General features: G+C 32.5%; 2 protein-coding genes across 2 annotated transcripts; one reads left to right on the forward strand and one right to left on the reverse strand.

Moving 5' to 3' along the window:
* The first annotated feature begins 9942 nt into the window (after window positions 1-9942).
* On the forward strand, window positions 9943-13132 carry LOC121267551 (galactan beta-1,4-galactosyltransferase GALS3-like). Its single transcript, XM_041171461.1, has 2 exons — window positions 9943-11297; window positions 12632-13132. Exons 1-2 carry the CDS (start codon window positions 10102-10104, stop codon window positions 12975-12977), a joined length of 1542 nt encoding a protein of 513 aa, XP_041027395.1. The 5' UTR covers window positions 9943-10101; the 3' UTR covers window positions 12978-13132.
* An 11344-nt stretch (window positions 13133-24476) lies between these two features.
* LOC121267552 lies at window positions 24477-25551 on the reverse strand. The gene has a single exon (XM_041171462.1). It carries the CDS (start codon window positions 25445-25447, stop codon window positions 24737-24739), a length of 711 nt encoding a protein of 236 aa, XP_041027396.1. The 5' UTR covers window positions 25448-25551; the 3' UTR covers window positions 24477-24736.
* Window positions 25552-25909: the final 358 nt, after the last annotated feature.

Below are 25909 nucleotides of genomic sequence, written 5' to 3' on the forward strand. Positions count from 1 at the left end.
ATAATATTATAATAATATTTTATTCAACTTTTAACTTTCATCTCAATTTCTACTCAATATCTAAACTATCCCTTAATTTTCGAAAGATGATATTTGAAAATGGAAATGAGATAGCAACACCTCGTTTGGATTGAGAAACTATCTTAACTCATCTTATCTCATTTCATCATTACAACTTTCTTAAATTCTCACATAAAATACTATAAGCAATTCAACTTTTTCAAATCTCAAAATAATAATAATATTAAATAATAATATTCTATCAATATTTTATTTAACTTTTAATTTTTATCTAAAATCATATCATTTCATCTTACCATCCAAAAGCTAATTGTTTAGGTGGAATCAATATTAATAAAAAGTTTTATATTGTAATATTATCTCTCTGAGTTAGATTATTTAATCTACTCGAAAAAATGACGAGGATCAATCTCATCCTCAGTACTAAAACGCACTACATACGGTTCGAAGTTAAGAAGGAATAACATTTGTTTATAATTTTAAATTATAAATATGATATTTGAATTCACGTCTTATTATAATATTAACTAAAGAAAAAGTTTACTATACTGTTCAAAACAGATCCCTCGGTTTGACAGTTAGTTAATTTTTTTTTTTATCAAATGATGAAGAAATTGATTTTTAATATATTGATGTATTTTTTTTATCTTTTAAAAATATTTAAATATATTAAAAAATATGAATTAAAAAAATTATTTTTATAATTAACGATAATATCGAACGATACTCGGACGGTAGAATAGCATTGCTCTTAACTAAATACTTAAATTCAATTCTATTATTGATGGGATTTGAATTGGATTAAATTTTATATGAATTCTCTCGAACCCGTTTCTGCCTACTTCCCATTTTCCTTTTAAGATGTAGACTTTGTAGCCTTTCCTTCTTTCTACATTCCGTGTCCCTTTTCCCTTACTGTTTTGTTATTTTTCATTATTCGTATAACTAACTTAGGTTAATGTTGATTTGATATGTGAATAGTAAGTAAAAAATTAATAAAAATGAATATTAACAAAAAGAGTAATGAATAATAATAAAAATATAATAAATAGTAAATAATAGTGAAGTGATACGAGATTATTTGACTTACCAAACCATTTTTAATACCCAACAGTTTTAAGACTTTTAGATCTTGTTAGAATTTTAATAATTGATATAAGAACAAAAATTATATCATGTAATAGGTTGCTATGAATTCATGAAAGAAATTATTTAGAGTAGATTGCAGTCAATTTCGAATTCGAAAGTATCCTAAATTAAAAGTTTAATTAAGATTCGGTTGGAATTGAGAGATAAATTGAAATCATCTCATTATTATTTATTATTATTTATAAATTTTAACTCATAAATTTTATTAAAATTCATAAATTATATTAACGTGCGCTAATATATAGAACTATTAGACTGTAGTCAACAAAATTTCCCCGCCTTTTACTCAGGGCCCGACTAGATCTACTGTGCTTTACTCATAACCGATAAACACGCGTCGTAGACGTAAAAACCGTTGTTTTCTTTCTGCATAAGCAAAGCAACACAGACGGACTTTCGCTGCCATAGACTCGTATAAATCTTTGCAATTTCTTAGGAATAAAGTCGTTTAGTTCGTTAATTGGGTCAAGTTTTCGGTGCCATTCAATTTCCGCGTTTTTGCAATGATTTTAATATGGGAAGAATCGGGGATTGATTCCGTGTGGCGGTGTGCCCCTCTCAGCCTCGCCGATTATTATATCATATCATATTATACGTAAGAAAAGATCGGCTGTTCAAACATGAGACTCTAAAGTCTAATGTGGTCCATAAAAAAATGTGGTCCACCTGGTAGGCGCGGCCACGCGTCGAACAGTGTTCGAGAAAATGGTTACTTTCATTAAAAATTTTATTATAATGAATAATGATAATAATAATAAAATTATGTCGACAGAAGACAGACCAGCCGGACGGACAGGACAGCTCGACAGAAGACACCGTATTTCGTAGAGAATCAGCCACCTGTCACGGCCCTTTATGATAGGGAATCTATTTGCATTGATGCCCCTCCCCGGGTTAAGATTATAAAATTAAGGCCCGTTTGAATAGTCAATAATAATGAAAACATCTTATCCGGAATTGTATTATATAGTAATTTTGGTTATCTATACACAATATTTTTTCTCTTAAATTTTAAAAATATCTAAAACAGTAAATAAATAATATAAAATAATAAAAATTGACGTAAACAGTAAATGAACAGTATCAAACTGATATGAACAGTAAATCAAATCATTCCTAATGCTGAATATTATTAAATTCACTTTATAAATATGTAATTTTTTTATTAGATCATTGTCACCGTTATTATTTTAAAATTTAAAAAAATTGAATTATTTATTATATTTTATATAAAAATTTAAAAAAATTATAATAATAAACTAATATAAAATGCTTCTTATATCTAAACCGGAACTTAATCTCGCTATTATCCTTTACAAATCCTTCCATTAAAGTAGCTACCAATAGTTTCTTCTTTCTCTATCCCTTTTCAAATTATCGCAAATTTCAACTTTTTCTATTATTATCAAATCAAATTGATGCTCAGTATTTTCCATCGAGCTAGAAATTTAGCATTTAACTTAACCTCAATAATTACTCAATATTATCGTTCTTTTTGATTGACATTATATACTTCAAAATATCAATAAATGTAACACCCCGCTTCTAATAGTTAATAATAAAATCACTTTTCAAAATTTTCGAGAGTCGAATGCTACTACTAAACATTGACTTAAAAATATTTTATTTTATTCTAAAAAAAACACTAAGTACAAAGATTCTATAAATCAAATAATTCTTTATTAAAATAATAAGATCATAAAAAAGAGTGTGCAGAAGTATTTATTAAAATTTTTCAAAACTCGTGCCATAAAAATCATAACTTAAAATCTCTGCAGCTCTATCATTATAATTATCTTGACCTGGGGTGGTTTAAAAACATAAAAACAAACTAAAATGAGTCAATACTTTAGTAAAAAAGCCATCATAATGTAAACATACTTAACATAAGATTTTTTATTAAATATTTCATGCTTAAAACTTAAAATTATGACTGATCATACTTGTTAATATTGTGTTTCGCGCGCCTTTGGACCAGGTTCTAGAAACTCGGATCTTTGGACTGTCACCTGCACATTTTAAGCAAACACGGAGAATGGGGGGTCTTGGTAGTGGCTGGGAAGTCTTCGATGCCAAAGTTAATATATCTCCTTATTAGTTTGTGTGTAAATTTAGAGGAATTAGAGAGTGTTCTTCGTACCTAGGGACTTATACTAGGCATCTGGATGAGGAAAACTCATACTTGGCTTCGGGGAGTCCATGTCACTTCAAATGTTCACTTAGTCTGAATCCTTTAATGTGACGCGGCTTCTGGGCAGTGTTATTAATGCGACGTAGAGTTCAGAAAGTGGAACCGTTAATTCTGCGTGGCTTCCTGACTCACTTTACTTTGTGAACGTTCCTTGTTAAGCCCCTTCTTGCCTGTTGTCAGAAGATCAACGGTTCTCCATATTTTCCGTCTACTTGCCTGCACAGGTTCACGAGGGTAAGGTGTTATCAGGAAGGTGTCAAGGCAGCGAGTCTCATCTGCCCCTACCGTCCCATTTCCCCACACGTGGGTTGCTTTGTGGATGAGTTTTGCTCATGGGTCAAGTACTCTACAGAAACCCACTGACACCTTTTAGAGGAGGGTTATTGGCCTCGACCGAACTCTCTGACTTACTTCTTAGTGGCCCTTAGCGGGCTTGCGCTATGGGTCGATAGGGGGAAAAATCCTCTTACAATTCTAATGCTTATGCTATGCATGATTGATTTATCTGCATTAACTGATTGATCTTATTTATCTGGTTGGCCAACACACTTAACCCTGTGTGCAAGGTTGTGCACTAACTTTGTAACGCCTCGACCCCGAGGGTCCGGAGAGTTAACTCATAAAACCTGATAATCAGCTCTAACAAGGCTAGAGTACTTCCAAATTCAAGATTATATCCATTTTCCAAACCTCAAATCGAACGTAAATACTTCAATTCAATAAATCAAATAAACTCATTTATCCAATATTCAATCCAACAACCCAAATAAAATCAACTCTTCTTCATGTCTCAAATAACAACTAGAAATAATAAAACATTAACATAGTCTCCATAAACCGTCTAAATCCATTGAAGCAACCTTAAGAAAGATAATTAACCTCCAACACCAACACTAATATCATGAAATACCTAACAACAAATCAATGCTAATCTTCTCCATAGACTCTAATACCGATCTTCAGCTGAGCCATTGATGTCATCAGAAATATTATGAAGATTAACGGGGTGAGTTATCAACAACTCAGCAAGCAGAGAGCATATACTAGCATGTAAACATGAGCATTTATAACATTTGATAAGCCGAACAAAACATTTACTTTCAGAATGCAGAAACAAAACTTGTACAAAAAAATTAGAGCGAAATTTCAAAAAAAATATACGTATTCCAGAAAAAACATCCGTTGGCATTTCCAAACTGAAATATTATAACTAAATCGTCTCTTAGCATCACAACGGGACAATACCATGTTTAACCCCCGTAGTAGGGTTATAAACCACCATTATACCCGTGGCTGGGCCATATTCCATGTTTCACCCCCGTGGTAGGGTTATAAACCACCATTATACCCGTGGCTGGGCCTTAACAGAAACAGAACGGATTTCATCAAAAATCCAGTTACACACATATACAGAATCAGAACTCCATGCCAAGATTTTCAGATGACACATCATATCAAAACAAATCACTAAAAGCTTCAGGTCATTTCACATGTTCGAGATAAACATAAACAAAGTATTCTTATTTGTTCATAACAAAACTTTTAGAATTCCTTATTCGCTCTTTTACATAGTTCAGAAGTACAGTACTCAAAATTAGCTCATGTCTACACTAGTCATGACAGAAAAATATTTTCTCTTATATAGAATTTATGCATATGCAGAATAAACATCTGAGGTTGTTTTCAGATCATCTCTTTCAAAAGAAAATAAACACATTTATTCTCAAAATCAACCTCCTTTTATTTATTTTATGCAAAACTAGTATATGAACCCCGCTTACCTGACTTCTTCGTACTATCAACACCTTGAGCCGGAACTCTAATAGTAACAACACCTAAACAAAAGAAACATATATCTATCATTTAATAACCAATCTAGTAGGCTGCTATATATTGAGTAATAAATCAAAACAGTCCCTTCACAGCTCCATAACTATCTAACAATTTAAACCCGAACAACTCTCTCTTCAAACCATTCGCATTTAAAATCCAAAACAGCCACCACCTTCTATTAACACCAAACCAATTATAAATATTTCCAAAACCAACAACTGCAACTCCAATAATTAAATCATAACCCAAACCAAACTTCACTTCCAACCTCCGAATAAAGTAATTTCAGTGTAAGCATCAATACTCTAGTCATTCAATAATTCAAAACTTGCATAAAAATTCAATACAACTAGCTCAAAACACCCATCCTTTTACACTAAATAGTCTCAAATGAAATCCAAAACAGTTTCACAATTCATCCAAAATTATACTCCTCACACTCAGAATTCCAACACACTCTACCGCAATCCAACAAATAAAACATCAAATCAAAAATAAATGTCAAATATTCTTTTACTGAAAATGCCAATGGTCTGCGTAGAGGGAAATCTATGACTAAGTGTGATGCACGGCCAAACCAAGCAGCGTGTGTGTGTGCGATAGACAAACCGAAGGAAGGAGATAAAATGATTATGGAATGTATAACGGCAAGCAAGAATTACGAGAACTAAGGATTTAATGGGTGGCGGAAAATTACCGAAAATAACTTCAAAAACAGAGGCAACCCCGGCGCCCAGACTTGGTGCCCACCGTCTACTGCAAAGTGCCAAAATCCCACGAAGCAAAAATCACAAACAGATGGTGAAGCCCGAGAAGAAAGCATAGAACGGAAGAGAAAATGATGGCTCACCTTCGAAGAACCAGAAAATTCGAGACCCACGGAGACAGTTATGTCGGCTAAGGATGAAACACCAGTCCACGCAAGAGAGAGTCTGAGTGGTTTGTAAATGTGGTGAGGAAGGCTCTTCATGCGCGAAACCGACAATAGAAATCGTGGGGCGTGGGAAGCAGTTGCACGGGAAAGGAGAGAATCACGGAATAGCATACCGAAATGTAGAATGCGGAAGAAGAAGAAAAACAGTACACGGCAGAAAAGGAATTTAATCCCTCCCCCAAAACGACGCCGTCCGTCCATCACATGCTGCTCGTGGGCTGAGCTTCATCCTGACTTCAAAGGGGCTGGGCCTAAAGCCCGGTTATCACAAACTTCCCCTGTTGTAACAAAGGAAGCCGACTGTGCAGTACTCTGCGTACTACGATGCACCACGCTTGAGTCTCTGGCTTGCATGCCCACCCTAAAACTACATTGGTATCATGCATCTAAATGATCATCTGATTAACTATTATGAGTTTATTATACACTTGATCTTATAAAAGTTTACGTGTTTTATGTAACGTGAGATACATAAGATACATAATTATAATTTGCAGATTGAAATATGATGAATGACGTACTTGCAAATATTATGACATGTGTGGTACGTAAACATTGGGTTCAAAAGAACTAGCTTTAATAATATATATATATACACACACACACGCATGCTAATTATAATTTATGATCAAGCTACTTACCTTGTAGTGTTGCTTCACAAAATCGATTACAGTGCATTTTTGGTTTTTTTTTTTCCAAATAACATGCGGAATGGAGATACTTATAGAGAGAGTTGGGAGAGGGTGACGACTAGTTTGAGTTGGACTTGGTTAAAGAGTTTTAACGTGAAGATGACTTGTAGAGTTGTATTCGTGTTAGAAAATGATGTCGATAAGTTCAAATTCGAGTTGGACTAGGTCATGATCATTCAAAAAAAGAGTTTGAATTTAAAAATATGATATAGTAGTTCAATTAATATAGGATTGACAGCGACTAAGACTGTGTAGGACACTTCAATCAGTAATGATTTTAAATTGAAATAAATTTATAATGGTTGATCTTTAAGTTTTAAAAGGACTAACTTGTTCAATAAATAAAAATAAAATTTAACCCAACTATTAAGCTTAATTAAAACTTATAATCAACTTTAATAATTTATTACTCGTGAATTTATCTAATATGGCACATTAAATATAATTTAAATACAATAAAAATTATTAATATCTTAATCTTAAAATTATTGAACGGAATCGTTACAAGAAAACTATTATTTTTTATAAATTGATATTAATGAATATTGATTCAATTATCATCCATGAGATTCCATACAACTTATAAACCCAACCTGCTCTTCTACTTCATCTTTCATTATTGCCTTCCACAGTAACATAAAGTTAAAAGACCGCGCAAAGTAAAGGATATGGTGGCAAGAACGAAATAAATAAATAAACTCCTTCGAAAATGCGAAGAGACTCCGAGACGCCTCCTTTTGGCACGAGGCGAGGCTTTTTATACAACCGGTCCCCCCTCTCTCTAGATATATAAATAAAAATAAAAATAAATACATAATTATTTTATAACTTTTTATATAAATATATTTTAAATAAAAAATAATATTTACTATCCTAAAGTTCATTATTTTTTTAAAAAAATGATAAATTTCAAATCTATAAAAAAATTATTTTTTTAATAATAGACATTACTTTTTAAAAAAAGATTAAGATATCTGAGTATTCTCAAGTATTCTTAGAATACATTATCATTATTTACTATTTTATTATTACTTTTTACATAATTTTTATTACTATTTAATATTCTATTATTATTTTTTTTACTATTAATCACAACATTTCTCAACACTTTTTACTATTATTTAATATCTTAAAACTGTATCTATTTTTATTTTTTCTAAAATATAAGATATTTTTATAAAATAATTTATAAAAATAATAACACTAAATATGTTATTTTCAAATATAAATATATAAAAAAAAATTAAGACTATATGTGTATTATTAATTACATATAAACAGTAATTTTATCATCGGTTTTATCGTAATTATAGTATTTATTTATTCCCCTCCTTAACTTTCTGTTTTTTTAATGGGTAAACAAGTTATTCTGTAACCGACAACATCTTTGTTCAGTGAATATAATAAGATACATCGTTCATGGTTCAGGCCTGAACCCTTCCAAATTTGGTTTTTAACTTTTTATTTGTAAATTCTAGTTTCCACATGTAAGTATAAAGATAAATGATATTTGTAATTTTAAAATGTATAAGTATAATGTAATTTCTTTGAAAATATTGATTAAATATAAGACTCATATAAAAAAATAATTAATTTTTTTAATAATATATCTCATTTTTTTTAAAAAAAATTACGCAATATTTACACACTCTACGAATATATTTATCATTACACAAATATAAATATGAATCGCCCCACCAAGCTTAAAGGGAAAATATTGTTAAATACCCAAAATAAAATTCATAATTACTAGTTTAATTTGAACAAACTGTCCAAATTTGAATCAATTAAAACTTGAGTCATCTTTTTTTTTTTAGTTTTGCTATACACAAGTAAGTTTGCGTACCAATCTGCGTATTAATGTTATTGTCTTCATATTTTAAATTTAAATTAGTACTGTTTTCAATAAAATTTATTTTTTGACCAATCATATTGAATGGGTGCGCGTATTAGTGCGCAGAATCACTTGCAATTAGATTTTTCCTTTTTTTATTCACTAAAATGAATTACATATGAATATAAAATTATAATCATTTGATTTGAGTTGATTAATATTCGAGAACAAGCTTGCTTATGTATTATAACGCAAACCTTTATATCAATAAGAATATAATTGATATATGGCATGTGTACAAAATACCAGATATAAAGTAACACTATATATTAAAAGCATATACACTAACATTTATGTGTGTATATGGATATGTATATTAGTTATAAATATATTGGTAAGTATAAATTGTAATATTGTATTCGAAGTATAATTTTGATTTTTGGTTAGTAAATTTATTAAATTTTTTATTCATTTGATTTGTATTATTATCCTATATATTTATTCTTTAAAATAAGAAAATAAGAAACAAAAAAATTCTCGAGTTGAGACAAGTTGAACTGATCTTGGTTGAACACTTAGCTCAATTACAACTCGAGCTTTATAATTTATGGGCTAGATTTTCCAACTAAACATGACTCAAAATGCAACTATATTCACAACAATTGTTATGTAGTGGAGAATTGTGGAGTACTCAAATTCATAAATTTTTAGATACTTTTCTTATCTCAAATAAATCAGCTATTTAAATGAATTTAACATATCATTTAATTTATAAAAATTTTACTTTTTCTAAATAGTGTAAAAAATATATCCTATATATGTCCGGATTTATTTTATAGAAGAAAATTTATAAATAAGTTTTCTTAGGGTGTGTGTAGATGTTGAAATGAGTTGAGTTGAGTTGAGTTGTGATGATAAAATATTGTTAGAATATTATTTTTTAATATTATTATTATTTTAAAATTTGAAAAAGTTAAATTGTTAATTATATTTTGTATTGAGATTTAAAAAAGTTGTAATGATGAGTTGAGATGAGTTCAGGTAAGTTTGGTAACCAAACGCACTCTTGAGATAAAGAATGTGATACATTTCTGCTCATAAATATAAATATTTTGATAATAAAAAAAAAGAGAAATACTCAAATTATAAAGAAATTATATGAAAATAATTTATATATTAAAGTGATTTGATGTAATTTATCGAATTATAAATAATTTAATAAAATTATTTTTATATAATTTCTGAGCAGATTTAACAGTACTCGTTAAAAAAATTTGGAGGACGGAGAAGGGAGAACCGCTAATAACTCGTTCCAATATAAAACACACATAATGACATGAGGCAGGAGAGGAAGAGACAGGGAGATACAGAGGAGAATAGGATAAATCTTTTTGCCATTCTTCTTCTTCTTCTTCCTTCCTGAATCCTGTTCTTCCTTTACTGAGTGATGGATAAACCTAAGGAGAAAGAGAAGAGGATGTTGGTGGTGGGAGTGTGGAATTTTGCAGCAGAGCTTAAGCTGTTGTTAACTGCTCTTCTAATACTCTGCAGTTTGGCCACTCTTCTCCAGTTCTTTCCTTCTAGTTTCACCATCTCCACCTCCGATCTCCGCTTCTGCATCTCCAGGGTCGTCACCACCGAGATGGCCCCACCCACCACTTCCAATTCCTCTGCCGTACATTCTTCCCTACTCGCCCCCCCACCTTCTTCACCGCCACCGCCGTCTCAGCCGGCTACAACGTCCCTTCGGCAAGAAGATCAGACGCTTGATAATGGCGTTATCAAGCGTGGCTTCAATACTTACGGCGCGGCAGCCTACAGCTTCGTCACGATGGGGGCTTACAGAGGAGGCCTCAACACCTTTGCCATTGTGGGTATAGCTTCCAAGCCGCTCCACGTCTTCGCCAAGCCGACCTACCAGTGCCAGTGGGTCCCACATCTCAACTCCTCCGAACCCATTTCCGCCGTCGGCTACAAGATCCTCCCGGACTGGGGCTACGGCCGGGTCTACACTGTTGTTGTCGTCAACTGCACCTTCTCTCAACCCATCAATACCGACAACTCCGGCGGAACATTACTCCTCTACGCCTCCACCTCCGGTGGCGGTGACCGCAGCTTCAACGTCACGGACACCATCCAGGCCTTGACAGAGTCCCCCGGATCCTTGAATCTCGCATTGTTTACTTCAAAACCCAAGTACGATTATCTGTATTGTGGCTCGTCCTTGTATGGGAATTTGAGTCCCCAGAGACTGAGGGAGTGGATAGCGTACCACGTTAGATTGTTCGGGGAGAGATCGCATTTTGTGATACACGACGCCGGTGGGATTCATGAGGAGATGTTGGAGGTGTTGAGACCATGGATGGAAAAGGGCTTTGTGACGTTGCAAGATATAAGGGAGCAGGAAAGATTTGACGGGTACTATCACAACCAGTTCATGGTTGTGAATGATTGCTTGCATAGGTACAAGTTTATGGCTAAATGGATGTTCTTCTTTGACGTTGATGAGTATATATATGTGCCGCCCAAAAGCACCATTAAAACGGTGCTCGATTCGCTTTCCAACTACTCGCAGTTCACCATTGAGCAGATGCCCATGAGCAGTAAGCTATGCCTTTACGAACCTGCCGGCAGAACCTATAGGTACATTCCATGCGTCCTCTTGATTACATTTTTCCTTAGCGTGATTTAAGTTGAGAAAATAGTGGGAAATTGCTTGGGTTGAATACAGTTTTTGACGTCTTTTTCAATGTGTTCAATTTTACATTTTCCATGGGTGGATAGGTTTTAAAAAGCCAACTACCTGAGCAATTAAATTTCACAGAGGCAGGGGAAATGTCATACTTGGAGTTTGAGAATTGTTTAACATTTTTTGAATTTCAGTTATTGAAATTTTGATGTTTGTATTGATCTTCGTGGTGCATTTATTGATGGAAATTATAGATCCAGATTGTTTGATGGTAAATAACTTCTTGTGTTGAACTCACATTGCCATGTTAGTAGTTCAATCTTCACGGAGTTTATCCGTTTGAGAGCATAGATTGTAGTTTCCCCCCCCATACAAGGGAGTTTACAGTGCACTTTATTTGTCTTCGCAATTGAGTATTTCATAGTATAATCAGTTTTTATGAATTATATTTAATCTTACTACATTTACATTATTATGCTGTAGTTGGGTGATGGGAGCATTTTGGCATTGATGGACCAAAGTGTTTTATACATTTGGAACCATTGGAACTTTCATGTAGTATTGGAATTGATTCTTCCTTCTCATGGTTGTTTTAGGGTATGTGGAAGTTTGGTGGGTTTGAACTTTGTTCCAAAGTTCGTGTATGTTATGCATGCTTGGGATCTTGTTAATTCTTAAAGTAGCATATTACTCATATTTTTTAAAGATTCCTTTTTTTATTTTAGGGAACAATCCTTCAATAAAAGGTGTTCTCTCCTGGAGTAAGATGTAAGATAGGCCAAAGGGTCAAATAATTAAGTATGATATGATTTTTGGAAACCTAATGCTCCCCAAGTGTAATGGAAGGCACTTGAATGCTTATTTTAAAGGTTTGACATCGGTGACCATTCAATTATGTTGTTGCTGATTTGAGATAAAGAATGATGACGACATCACCAGAAAATAAAAATAGTGAGGGTTAGGAACGATTGTTTGGGACTTGTTGATAGAAGGGTCTTAAGCTAAACCATCTAGATTGTTGTTCGTAGAACTCAGTTTTTGTATTTATTTTTCATGTCTCATTGTAAGAGCCATATTAGCCGATTATTTTTTCTGGACAGTTGATTGTTTGGTTCCATTTGAGGTGGATCCTTTACAACAGAAAAGTCAAGAAGATTTTGTTTTCAGAAACAAGCAAGTTTATTAATTTGTCTATGACTTCACAATTGTTTTGATGACTGCATTTGGCATTGAAATACATCTTCTTCACATCCTTGTCTTGTAATATTCTGTGATGTCCAAATTTCAGGAGGTGGGGGTTCGAAAAGCTTGTATATAGGGATGTGGTGAAAGGAATTAGGAGGGACCGCAAATACGCTGTGCAGCCGCGCAATGTATATGCCACTGGAGTACATATGTCACAAAACCTCGCTGGTAAAACAACTCATAAAACGGAGGGCCGAATCAAATACTTCCATTACCATGGAACCATAGCAGTCCGGCGCGAACCATGTCGGAACCTAATAAACTCGACAGAGATCAGATTCGAAAAAATCCCTTATGTCATGGACACCACAATGAGAGATGCTGCTGGGTCTGTGAAGAACTTCGAGCTGAAAATGATTGGATCCAGGCTACAAAGGACACGGCAATGACACCATTTTTTCTTCTTCAACCTTTGTACTATTCTCTTCTATTTTTTTGTTACATTATAATCGTTTTTAGAAAATGGAATCGATTGGAGGGAGTTGACTAGAGGTGATGTTGGATTTTATATATATATATATATATATGTGAAGTTTAATATTCATTCTTTAGATTGAAGTGTTTTGATAATTCTGTTTGATTGGGTTGTCGGTGAGGGGGCCACCTTCACATACAGCCACTGAAGAGTGGAGGGAGCGGTTGCGCGGCTGCTATCTCGCTTTATTATTGTGTTAATGAATTTATATGCTTTTGTGCTTCACAGCCACAGGAAAAAAGTTAGGGAAATGATTCTTCGACGATGAGAAAGGATTTCGGTTGTTGGCAATAATATGCAAAGAGTTTGGCTTTTCAAAGTCAAAAAGGGCATTGTGGGCGACACCAAGGCCTAAGGGCTCTTTCGGATGTCTTTGTCATGTAACTAACGCAAGGAAAAAGAGGAGAAAAACAAAGAAACTAATGATTGTGAGCTACTTTCTTCTAATTCATAAGGTTTCATAACTGAGATGGCTAAAGGATTTTCTTCCTTGGGAAAATCTAATAGTAGGATGCGGTGTTTAATTAATTACACACAATCAAATTTATAATTTTATTTAAATAAAAAATTAATTCTGATGACCTCTAAAGATTGGTGACTGCGACTGTCGGATGGAGTGACGGTATTATTTGAAAAGTTAAAAATTGAATAAAATATTATTTTTATTTTAAAATTTAAAAAAATTGAATTATTTATTATATTTTATATAAAAATTTGATAAAATTATAATTATTAGATCAACTCTCAATCTAAACTGAAAAAATAATTAGTAGTATTCTTAAGAGTTTAGAACTCATATTTTAGGATTTCAAATTTTCCTTATAAGTGTAGTTTAATTTATGGAAAACGCTATATATATTTATAATTCTACTTACATAACCATACGTATTAATATATTAGCTACTAAAATTTTAAAATTTAAAATTTGAAATTTTAATGAAATAAGAAACATTGATGAAATAGAGCGACCATTCAATTCGTATAATATTATTGTGTAGGTGTAGCACTTCTCTAATATGTTATAAAATTGGAAGAATCATGAGATGCCAGCGTGTGATTGGAGGAGTCACTTTTACACACATCCTGATCAAAAGATCAACCCTTTAGGCTTTATGCAAATGCTAGATACAAATTTAAGGTATACAAATTTCCCATAGGTCTATACAAGTCTCATAAAAGAATAAGATCATGTGTTAGGAAGTGAGACGATCTCATTTCATATAAAAAAAATCTCATAATTTCTTTCTCAACATTACTCAAATATAAAATAATTTTTAACTTTAGATTTTTAACGTTTTCATCTGATTATTATAATTTTTTTAAATTTCAAAACAAAATATAAAAAACAATACAAGCAAAATTAATATTAAAAAACTTTATTCTAAGATATTTTAGTTTTATAATATTTGTATGACACTTTTACCCTTTCATCTTCCAAAACTCAAAAACATTTAATATAAATTATTTTACTATTATTTAAAAAGATATTTGATTACTACTAACAAAATGCTCATCTTATATCATTATTCAACGCCCTAACCTTTCAAGGAGATTTCACTTTATCAAACAACAAAAAATGAGATAGGTCCTCTGCTTTGCTTGGCTGTCCTGACTATCAATCAGCCTACACATCACCTAAATCATTTGTAGTCTTCATAATTGAGGTTGCCACCGGCCTGCATATTTTAATATCTCTCTCATCATAGATGTGACAAGCTAGATAATGTCACTTTTTCATTTACTTTTAATATCTTCTTCTCATTTATAAACATATATTACCAAATGCAGAACCAAAACTTAGGTCAATTTAGTAAATTTAAACTTAAATTGTAGAGAAAATTCTCTTGTACTAGTAGTGGGTTCCAACCAAATCAATTTGATGAGGCACTTTATTTGGTGGTAACAATAATGATTACATCACGTACCCTCAAATTAATAATACTATACCAAAAATAGCAGCTTTTGTACTCAACCGTTACTTTGCAATAATGTGTTTGCCAGAGAAATGAATGATTCACCCCTGTATTTAATTTTTATTATTAATTACTACCCTCACCCTCACGACTCCTGCACACTCCAGTGTGCATGGCGGTGTTCTGCAGAGAATATATATATATATATAGAAATATTATGTCTCAGTTATTATTTATTTTTATATTTTATATTTATAATTTTTTTATAAGATGTGAATATAATTTTTTATAAGATGTGAGGTATGAGATGATAAATAGTAACTGATAAAAATAATTTTTCATATATAAAACATCTCCCAACTGTTGACACAGATTATTACGTTGACATCCAATGATTTGAGTTTATTTGTAAATATAAATAGTATTTTATAAATTTTATTAAGATGTATTTAAATATAAATAAGCTCAAATTATATGTATTTGAATATATAAGAAGTAAGTTGAGATATGTTTAAATTTTTTTATAAAAAGTTAAAAAAAAAATAATGAATCCCGATTCTCATCAATTAATGATTTAAGATAAATTAAGACGGGTTGAATTGATTTCAACAAAAACACACATCTCTCAATAAGAGGTGCATCCAACTACTGTTTCTACGATTATGATTCTCAAGGAGTTATAACTATAACTCCAATATGATCTCCAAAGTACTAAATTAATTGAGCAGCCAATGCTGCATTTTCCACCTCATATCACTGTTTATTTCATCATCAATAAATCTTCAGAGGAATTATGGGATTTTGCATAAAGTTGGTCATGTTTTTCTCTTTAATTGGATGACTTTTTGTTTTGGTGGTTCCAAAGTCATGAACATGGTGATGGAAACTCAAAACATCTTGATGGGAATTTTGAGTTCTGTTTGCATACAAACATCATGACTACTTATTATAATTAAAAATAATTAAAATATCAATCATTTTTATTTTTATGGGAGACTTCCCATATGATCAAATGTGTCAATATGGATTTCGAGGATTCTAAATAGATTTTTTCGGGTCAAAATTGACATAAAAACTTGGAAGAGGAGCTCACCATGCACGAGAGAGTGATCAGGTTTTTCGGACCTATTCACGTGAATTTAGTGACATCCTAAATGGTTTCGACGATAATAACTATGACGATAAGAAAAAGCCCTGTGGATTGTCCTGTGGGTGTGTGAAGAGAGGGATGATGTGTACGTCCATTGATTGACAAATGTTTGGTTATTTGTGCTTGTGGAGTCGGGGGATCTCATCGTCAGACAGACAGCAACAGATGATGACAATAAGATATAGCTGGCGGCAGGCATGCATTGCAGCTGAGCTGCCATAATGGGAATGGAGAATCCGAACCAGAAAAGGAGAGGTGGCCACTGCCAGCATGGCCCTCAATTTCCCTCTTCTTATTATATCTATATATATATATATATAGAGAGAGAGAGAGAGAGAGAGAGAGAGAGAGTGTGATGCATCTGTGACAGACCTGCATTGAAACGGTGGGGGACACATTCACATGAATACTTGTGGAACAGGAAGGTGCATGGTTCTTGTCTTCCTGCTTGTAGCATTTGGGTTAGGTATCAACAGGGGAAGGTCACCCGGGCTGAGGGGTGAGAGACTTCAACACTACAAAAATAAAAAAAACAAATAAATGGACGATGGGTCCAATAAATAGAATCTGGCTATATAGACAAAAGAAGTACTTAAAAGCGATTTTAAAATTCAATTGGTGTATTATTCGGATGTTGTTTTGTGTCGGTCTACTCCAATTGAATATGAGTAATGGACAGTCTCAAATGCACAAGTCTTCTGCAAGTTTTTTATAAAAAAATAGATTCCACAAAAAAAGAAAAAAAAAAAAAGACTTGTACAAAATTTGTATATTTGAAACTTGTATATATCATTATTCATTGACTATTATTATACTTTTACAATTGTATTCTTTTTTCTAATTTGAGTTTTATGATACAATCCTTAATTCCTTGTATCAATGCTTAGGATGGCCTCTATGCCATAAAAGTGGAGGTAAAAGTTGAATTAGTTAAAAACACAGGATTGAGGGAAGGAAAAGACTAGGCTGTTTGTGTGGTCAATTTTCCATTTATTGATGAAGAGGAAAGAACAGAGGTTCCCACTCAGCTAGCTATATGGGCCCTATGTTTGCAAAAGATGCAGAAAACATTGTGCTTGTGAATGGGCCCGTCTAGGATGTGGGCCAGTTTCCTAACTCTTTATTTATTTATTTATAGATTGGGGGAGGGGAGACCTCATTTTAGAGGTTTGGGTGTTATAACATCTGGCATAGAGTTGAGTAAAAATTTGACAATTTAATTCTGAATCCGATTCCGCTCTGACTTTGTTTCGGGTCCGTTCCGACTTCGACAAGTCAGAGTCGGAGTCGGAGTCGTTTGTCTCAGAGTCGGAGTCGGAGTCATTGACGAACCGACTCCGGCTCCGCTCCGATCCGCCTCTGACTTAGCCCTCCGACTCCGCCTCCAATTTTATACATATTTTATAAAAAGATATGTGTCTTTCTATATATTAATCATTTAAATTTTATACAAATATACCTTATATAGTTAGTTAAACTCAATAATATACTAGTTAAATAATATATTTATACTATAATATATAGACTAAATTGACTAATAAATAATAATAGTTTAGTATATGACTATATGTAAATATCATACTATTACAAATTTACAATATTACTACCATGTTACATGTAAGTTGTAACACTAAATTACTAATGTAGAAATATAATAATATGTAATACTAATGTATATATAATATACTATAAACACTAAGATGCATAATAACATCAACATATAATACTAATGGATAAACACTAATCTATAAATTTATAATAACATATAATACTAATGTATAATAACTAAAGTATTATTCATATAAATTTTATATAACAATATCTTGTATTAATTATATTTATTGACTTAATAAATTCTCAACATATTCATTTTGATAAATATATTAGTAATACTAATGTACATTAGTATATTAAATCACTAACATACTAATAGTATGATACTATAGTATTAGTAATTATACTATAAGATATAGTAATAGACTAATAGTATATTATAGTAATACTATATTATATATAAAATAGTAATACTATTTTTTGAATCTTCATTTCGTATACGGTGCTTTTTTTTTTTTAATATTCATATATAATAATATATATATCATATATTTTTTTATGAATCTCCATATATATATATATAATTAAAAATAGATTCATAGTAATTATAATAGTATACCACAGTAACTATAGTATACGGTGCCTTTCTTTTTTTAATCTTCATTTCGTATACGGTGCTTTTGTTTATTGTAGTGATTAGTTGGATGTGGATATGGAATCGTGGATGATGGGAGTACATGTAAAAATAGGACTTTCTTTTTATTTTTAATTCTTGAATGCAGTTAGTATGTTACTTGTTTTATTTAGTTATATTTTTTATTATAATCAAAAGTTTAATAAGTTTAGATTATAATTTTGAGAAAATTGAAATTTGAAAGTCCACAATTTTTTTTTTTTTAAAAAAGTGGGTCAAAATGAAGTTAAAAACGATAAAAAAAGTCCAAAAATCGGACTCCACTCCGACGAGTCAGAGTTAGAGTTGGAGCGGATTTTGTACATCTCGGAGTCGGAGTCGGAGTCGGAGGTTGGGCCATCCGACTCCGAACTGGTCGGTGCTCAGCCTTAATCTGGCATATGCTGTTGGCTAATCAGCTTCCTAACTTGAATCTATCTATTCCATTCAAATATTAAAAAATGAGGAGTGTTATATTTATTTATAATTAATGACTGCTACATCCATAAATAAATTACATAAAAACAATCTCATAAAATGACTTGACTTTATCAGATCCGTTAGATCTGTTTTACATTGAAAGTAACTTTATAATCTGACGAATCACATCAAACCAAGCCAATTTGTGAGATTACTTTTGTATAATTTCTTTGTGGTTAGAGTATTTCCCTTTATAATTTTACTCATAAAACTTATTTTATTAATTTTTTTAAAATTTCATAATTTTCAGCATATCAATATTTGACATATAGAGGAGAAGCAAATTTTTTTTTTTAAGTACATTTAGCATTTTCCATATTAAAATCGTGGAACAAAAAAGACATACCAGTGACTTTAAACAATAAATTGTGAAAAATCTACAAATATAATGCATGATCTCCAAGAACAATAACAACTAAACTAACTAAATTAATGTGAATTTATTTCCTCAAACAGGAGCAACCAAAAGTATGATGATGAGATAAGATGAGATGAGATGGTTTGAGACTCTCAATCTAAATCGGGCATCACACTTCTACTTGTTATCTATTTATAAATGTTTCGTTTTCTTTCATTTATTCTTATTTTGTTGATTGAAAAATACCGCACATAGATTAATTAGATTTGGTTTGGATAGTGAGATGAAATGAATGTTAAAAGTTAAATAAAATATTATTAGAATATTATTTTTTAAAATTATTTTTGTTTTGAAATTTAAAAAAGTTGAATTATTTATTATATTTTGTTTAGAAGTTTTAAAAAGTTATAGAGATGAGTTAAAATGATTTCACTATCCAAACCAGACCTAAAATATAAAGTCAGTTGCGCCTCAAATTGGTACGATTAGTGAAAATAAAACCTAAATTTTATAAATGTATCTTTCATACAACGGATGTAATATTGAGTAACAACTTCCTTATATGGTCCATGGAATGTGAATAGCTTTTAGGAACAGCGCTAGCTGCTATGCTATGGATGATTAAATATTTGGGCAACTCTTCTGCGAAGTCTATGTTGTTCTTTTTGTACAATTTTACTCTTTGCTTTAAGGTACAAAATGCAATTAAGAATAATAATAACTCAAATTACAAGAATTTCACTTCATCGATTATTCAAAAAAAAACAAAAATAATTTCCGAATAATTTACTAAATTGTCAAGAATTTTGAGTGTAATCAGGTAACACATCAATGGAGGTCCAAATCATATATGAGCCTATATTTAAAAGAATTAATCAATGATATAATTGGAACTCTATTGAAATCCAACGTCTTCATCGTGCCAGTCCAAAACCTAGTTAATGTTATAAGTGGAATCTCGTTAGAGCTATAATATAGAGCAAGAGTTTTTTCTTCTTAAGTAATGTGAGATTTCATACACCGCCTACTCTTATCAATCCGTGTGAGATATTACAAATCATACCTGCTTAATGCATTATGACGTGGTGAAATTGAACAAGTCTTTGTTATTGCCAAAATATGTAAATTAATCAGAGCAAAGTGCATATTCGTTGATATTGTTTGTTAGTAGTGCCAAGTCAAGGTAAGTGGCCGGTTCATACACATCCCTCCACGAAAGAAATAGAAGAAAATGATGTGATGCAACTAGACTATAATTTAATTTTCAACTAAATTAAAATGGGATAGAACGAAGGAAAATGACAGGAGAAATTAAGCAGCAGTAAATCAGTAAACAAAAGTATCCGGGGACTGAAAATTCAATATTCCTCTATGAAGCAAATAATGTTGCATTAAATACAATTGTTTAGGGGTGTTCATCCGGGTTCCAATCAGGGAACCCGGGTCTATCCGGACCGGGTTAGTCTGGGTCAGACCTGGTCCGGAACCCGGTTGAATCCCGGGTTTTTAATCCGGGTTGAACCCGGATTTTTTTTTTTTTGACAAAAGCTTTTTTATTATTAATTGGACTTCAAATATTTTGTCTCCATTTAGAATTTCAAATCATATTCTCAATACAACATAAGCCTATAATATAACATGAGCCTATAAACAATTAATTAAACTTTTTAACTAAATGCATGTAAAAATAAAAAAATATTACAAAACACATACAAGATGCAATCAACTTCATATTACATTGTTTGAACTAATTTGCTAAGAATATTACAAAACACATACATTGCTTTAATTAAACTCTAATACACAACAAATTGTTTGCAAAAAATAGTAATTTTTCCAGCAATTAGCTATTCTTCCAACAATCACATGATAGTGGTTTTGACAAGCTCTCTTGATTGAATCAGAAACTAGTATTTGATGCTGTTGCACGCCATATGGGAAAGGAGCATTTGTTACAACCTGTACAAACTAGAAGCTTTAATGCAAGTTCCCAATCAATGAGCTTAAAGTTAATTAATCAGAAACAACTTCCATAACACATTATATTATTTGAACTGCCAATTAAGAAAACGGAACAAAAAAGTTGAAAAAGGTAGAAAATGTGAATGAATGATTGGACCACTAAGTGGGATTAAAAATTAGTCTATTTTTATCTCAATATTGGTTTGAAATCAAATGTGAATGATTGGTACCGAGAGACCTATAAAGCAGACCAATTTTGCTACCCACAAATAAGCTAGCTAAAGCAGATTTCTCATAATCAAACACAACCAAACCACATGCAAATATAATGTATACAATTCTTCCATCCAAGCTCAAAACAGGCATGGAATTGTAAAACCAAAACTGCATTCATCCTCACTCTACACCAAATTTCCAAAATCTCAAACCTATCAAAATTGCCCAACCCACAACTTGTAGTTCCACTCCTCAACTGACTCTTATTGATGCACCTATGCTGCTTCATCATTGATAGGTACTTGAACAAGTAACTTGAAAAATTCCAAACCTACAGCAATAGCTAATAAGGCATTTGATTTCAAACAAAAAGACAATACACCGTTACAAAGAATTGTGAACTCACCCACCACCACATAATAATGGAAGGATGAAGACGCAACTTGGCCTAAAGGTTATTTGATCAACCCAATATTAAAGATGACCCCAGCTATAAACCTCACTGAATCATGCATATTAAGAAGGATTCAAATGAGTCATTTAGGAAGGTATGGACAGCAAAACTTAAGCAAGGCATGGCACAAAGCATAATAAATTAAGATGAGAATGGATTATATACACAAAGTTTTGAACAATGATTATATACAAGGACTAAGACAAATTTCACTTAATAAATTAAAGATTAAGATGAGAATGGATTCTTATTTTTTTTTTCCAAATACACCCACACTAACAAATATTTTGTAGAGTTTTCATTCAAATAGATATCCCTAGACCGCCACTTCTCTTAGCAAAATTAATAAACAAGAACATAAAATAGAGATGACCAAGGTTGAGCACTACCAAATCACAGTTTTAAATTCAACATACCCCTTTTCGACCGATGAAGTCTGCAATCCTACCACTTGCGACAGCACCAAGCATTGCACCAATCGTTAATATGGAGCCAAACATGAAATTGTTGCTGATCCCCAAAGTTGGCCTCAAAGTGGAGAAAGCACCACCACATGTCATATAGGAAATGACCAATCATAAGTGAACAGATCATGCTCCCACAGAAAAGAAAATAAAAATCTTGCCCAACTTTCTAGTTTTTTATATTTGAGAAAACATAGATGTACCTAATAACTATCTTAATTAACCTAATAACAACATAGTGCATGGTGACTTTGTATATATTAAGCATCAACCACTTATAGTGCATGCCAATATAAAACCGAAAGGCCATGCAAATCTCATCAACATTAATGTATATATAGTTTCTCTAGCAAAGACGATGACTACTCCAATTCATAAACTTAAAAACTTTAGATATTTAACAAGAAAAATATCTAAAGTCTTAACTCTCTAAAGTCTTTGATTTTCCGAAAAATATTTTGGAACCCAAAGGCCCCAAAATTTTTTTTTTCCAAACTCCACCTAGAAACACAACTAATTTAAAAAATAAAAAAATCTAGAAAAATCAAAGATACAACATCCTAAAAACCATTTCTTCCAAATAATGACAAATCTTCATTATATATATATATATATATATGTTATTGGATATAACAGATCTAAACAGATCTTCCAAATAATAATAACCCACAACTCTAGCATTTTGCAGCTAAATAGATCTAAACAGATACTCCTCAAACATTCAAACAAATCTAATCCATAAAAATACTCATCAAACATTCAAACATTTAAAAAAAAAAAAAACCCAAAATAACAAAGAGAGAACAAAATAGAGGGAAGAAAGAAAACATACCCAAACGAAAATCTGTTCTAATCTCTTGGATCCCAAGCTTAAGCACTTCCACCGTTCGGCATCGCAGATAGCAGAGAGAGAGAGATAGAGCAGATGAGAGAGTGATTTTTGGATGGGCTAGGGCATCGCAGATGCAAGCGTAGGCGCAGAGTAGAGCGAGAGAGAATAGATGAGAGAAAGGAATCGGGGGGAGGGAGGCGTAGGGCATTGCACTTCGCAGAGGAGAGAGAGAGAGAGAGAGAGCATATGAGAGTTGAGTGTGATTCGGGGGGAGGGGGGGGGGGGGGGCGGTAGGGTATCACCCAAATAGTTTACGATGGTTTTATACCTAAACCCGGATATTGGTTTAAAACCGGTATCCGGGTGTTAAAAACCGCATCCGGGCCGGATGGGCCCGAGTTTTAAAAAGCCGGTACCTCTGGGCCGGAACCCATAACCGGAACTCGGTTATCCGGGTTCCAAACCAGGCCGGGAAAAAACCCAGCCCAGATGAACAGTCTTACAATTGTTTTCAAGTATTCTCATATATATATATATATTTTATTCCCAAATATCACTCAAACATAAAATATTTTCAATTTCAAATCTTTAATTTTTTCATCTAATCAGTACATAATCATTACAATTTTTTCAAACTTCCAAACAAAATATAAAAAACAATACTATTTTTTTAAATTTCAAAATAAAATAAAAATTATATTCAAACAATTTTTTTAACTTTATAATATTTTTAGAGAAATGTTTTAACCATAAAGAGATTCCAAAAAAGTAAATATTCAAACTGACGTGTATTGATGTGGTATGCTAAATTGTGAAGTTATTTTTATGTAAAATTGATTTAATGTATCATATGAAGCCATTTCCAATTTATGGGTTTAGAGTGTGGGGCTCCCAATTGGGTTAGATAGAATTGAATTTTTAAAATTCATATTTAAATTCTACTATTCGAAGGTTTAGAGTGGAAAGAGAGATAGATGCGTCAAGTTGCTTACTCATTCAACTTTTCCGGCTATTGCCATTTCCATGACATATAACACACCTAGAAGTGGGTCTATTTCTAGTTTGAAGTTGTTCTTCAAGTTGAAATCAAGCCCGGCCTGCAGGATGGGGCTTGATTTCACTTCATCTAAATTATTGAAACCAATTCAATAGAATGCTGAAAAACCTATCTTAATCTCCAGACCAAAACATGCACCTCACATAATTTCACAGACAAACGAGGCTGAACTAGATGTTCCGAAAGAAAGAGATCCACCTGAGAAATCCTCACATAGCTAGCTAGCTTCACTTGCATCCCTGGTATTTTCCATTCTAACCCTGTTTTCGTTACAACGAACACCAATTCATTCTCTCGTAGTAAATGGCCGTTTTCGTCAAAAATACCTGGTCACGAATAAGTATTTTTCTTGTAGCGTGCAATTAAGAATGGAAGAAACATAAAATTCTGTAGATAAGTGGACTTCAAAAAATTAATCATGCAATACTCCATATTAAAGGTGCTAACACAACCAAAATGGCCACCAAAAATTTATAAGGTAAATTACCAAATATACAAATATTGCATAATTAAAAAGAAACACAAACATTGCAATCTGAGAATAATGCATGATGCTTTATTTATTTACTCTGTGCTTCTAGGAAAGCAGTGAAGTCCTCCCTTGCCTTGAGCAATCGAGGCGAAATGCATAAAGTTGGCGAGTCAGGGTACGATGTAGAAAAACGAACATGGCGAGGCGAATATTCATCTGATTTCGTGCCATTCTTCTTTAGAATTCCTTTACGATGTTTGTCGAAGACAAAAGCTGCTGTCACCGTTGAATTTGCATCGTCAGTCACGCTACTTCGGATCAACTCCAATGGCAGATCGAAGTACAGATGCTTTGAGTCTCCATTTTCATCACTGCCACGACATATGGCCGATGAAGCCCACGACCCACATTCGAATTTTTCCATGGAAACTGTCCTTGATATGACTTCTCCGATCGCTACTTCTTCATTTCCGGGAGGGACTACGTTTCCCACGCAAAACACTTGCAAGAACAGGCACAGAAGATCACATTTGAAACCCTTTTTCCAAGGTTCCATGTTCCTGTCATCTTCAACGGCAGCATCTGGTTTAGGCAGCCTACGCGTCAGTTCATCCGCAGGAGCACTTCCTCTTCCTTCACCGCATGACTTGCTTCTTTGTAACAGAAAATCTGCAGATAATTGCTTGTTGGGAACTGGATTATCCTGATCTGCAGAATGGTGATTATGATGATCAGCAAGATCATGACTGGTCTGACCAGGATTCACTTTGTTTTCGTTTCTCCAAATATTTTTCAACATAATCAGCCAAATAGAGTAATATGGCTACCTTGGGAGTCTGCTGCAGCTTTAACAACTTGGGTTTTGGGGCTGCAACATGAGGCTGCCTGCAATATTAATATAATTATAAGCTTATTCCCCCTTCTCATTAATGGACATGGAAACCTCACATTATTTTTCTATAGGTTTCTTCCACATACTAAAACATTGTTGATTGTTCTACATCTCCGAACTCCAAAGTATATATTATTAATAATATATTTTTACACGTATTTTTTGTTAAATTTTTTTTATCCCTGTGTACTACCACTCATATATACCAGCCAATTAATCTTTAACATAAGGGTCCTAGATTAAATGCAGTATACGAAGAACTAAAAGATGGATTTCACTCTAAAAAAATTCATGGGCTTAACTCATCTTATAAAACTGGTTTTACAAAAGAGGATTTTTCATTCCTTATAAACATGCCCAAGACGGCCT

The sequence above is a fragment of the Juglans microcarpa x Juglans regia genome, chromosome 5S, assembly GCF_004785595.1.
Source record: "Juglans microcarpa x Juglans regia isolate MS1-56 chromosome 5S, Jm3101_v1.0, whole genome shotgun sequence".
Classification (NCBI taxonomy): domain Eukaryota; kingdom Viridiplantae; phylum Streptophyta; class Magnoliopsida; order Fagales; family Juglandaceae; genus Juglans; species Juglans microcarpa x Juglans regia.

Coding starts and splice junctions, on each gene's coding strand:
- LOC121267551 (XM_041171461.1), top strand. CDS start 10,102: ATGGATAAACCTAAGGAGAAAGAGAAGAGGATGTTGGTGGTGGGAGTG. Junction 11,298..12,631: donor CCTGCCGGCAGAACCTATAG/GTACATTCCATG, acceptor TCCAAATTTCAG/GAGGTGGGGGTTCGAAAAGC.
- LOC121267552 (XM_041171462.1), bottom strand. CDS start 25,447: ATGTTGAAAAATATTTGGAGAAACGAAAACAAAGTGAATCCTGGTCAG.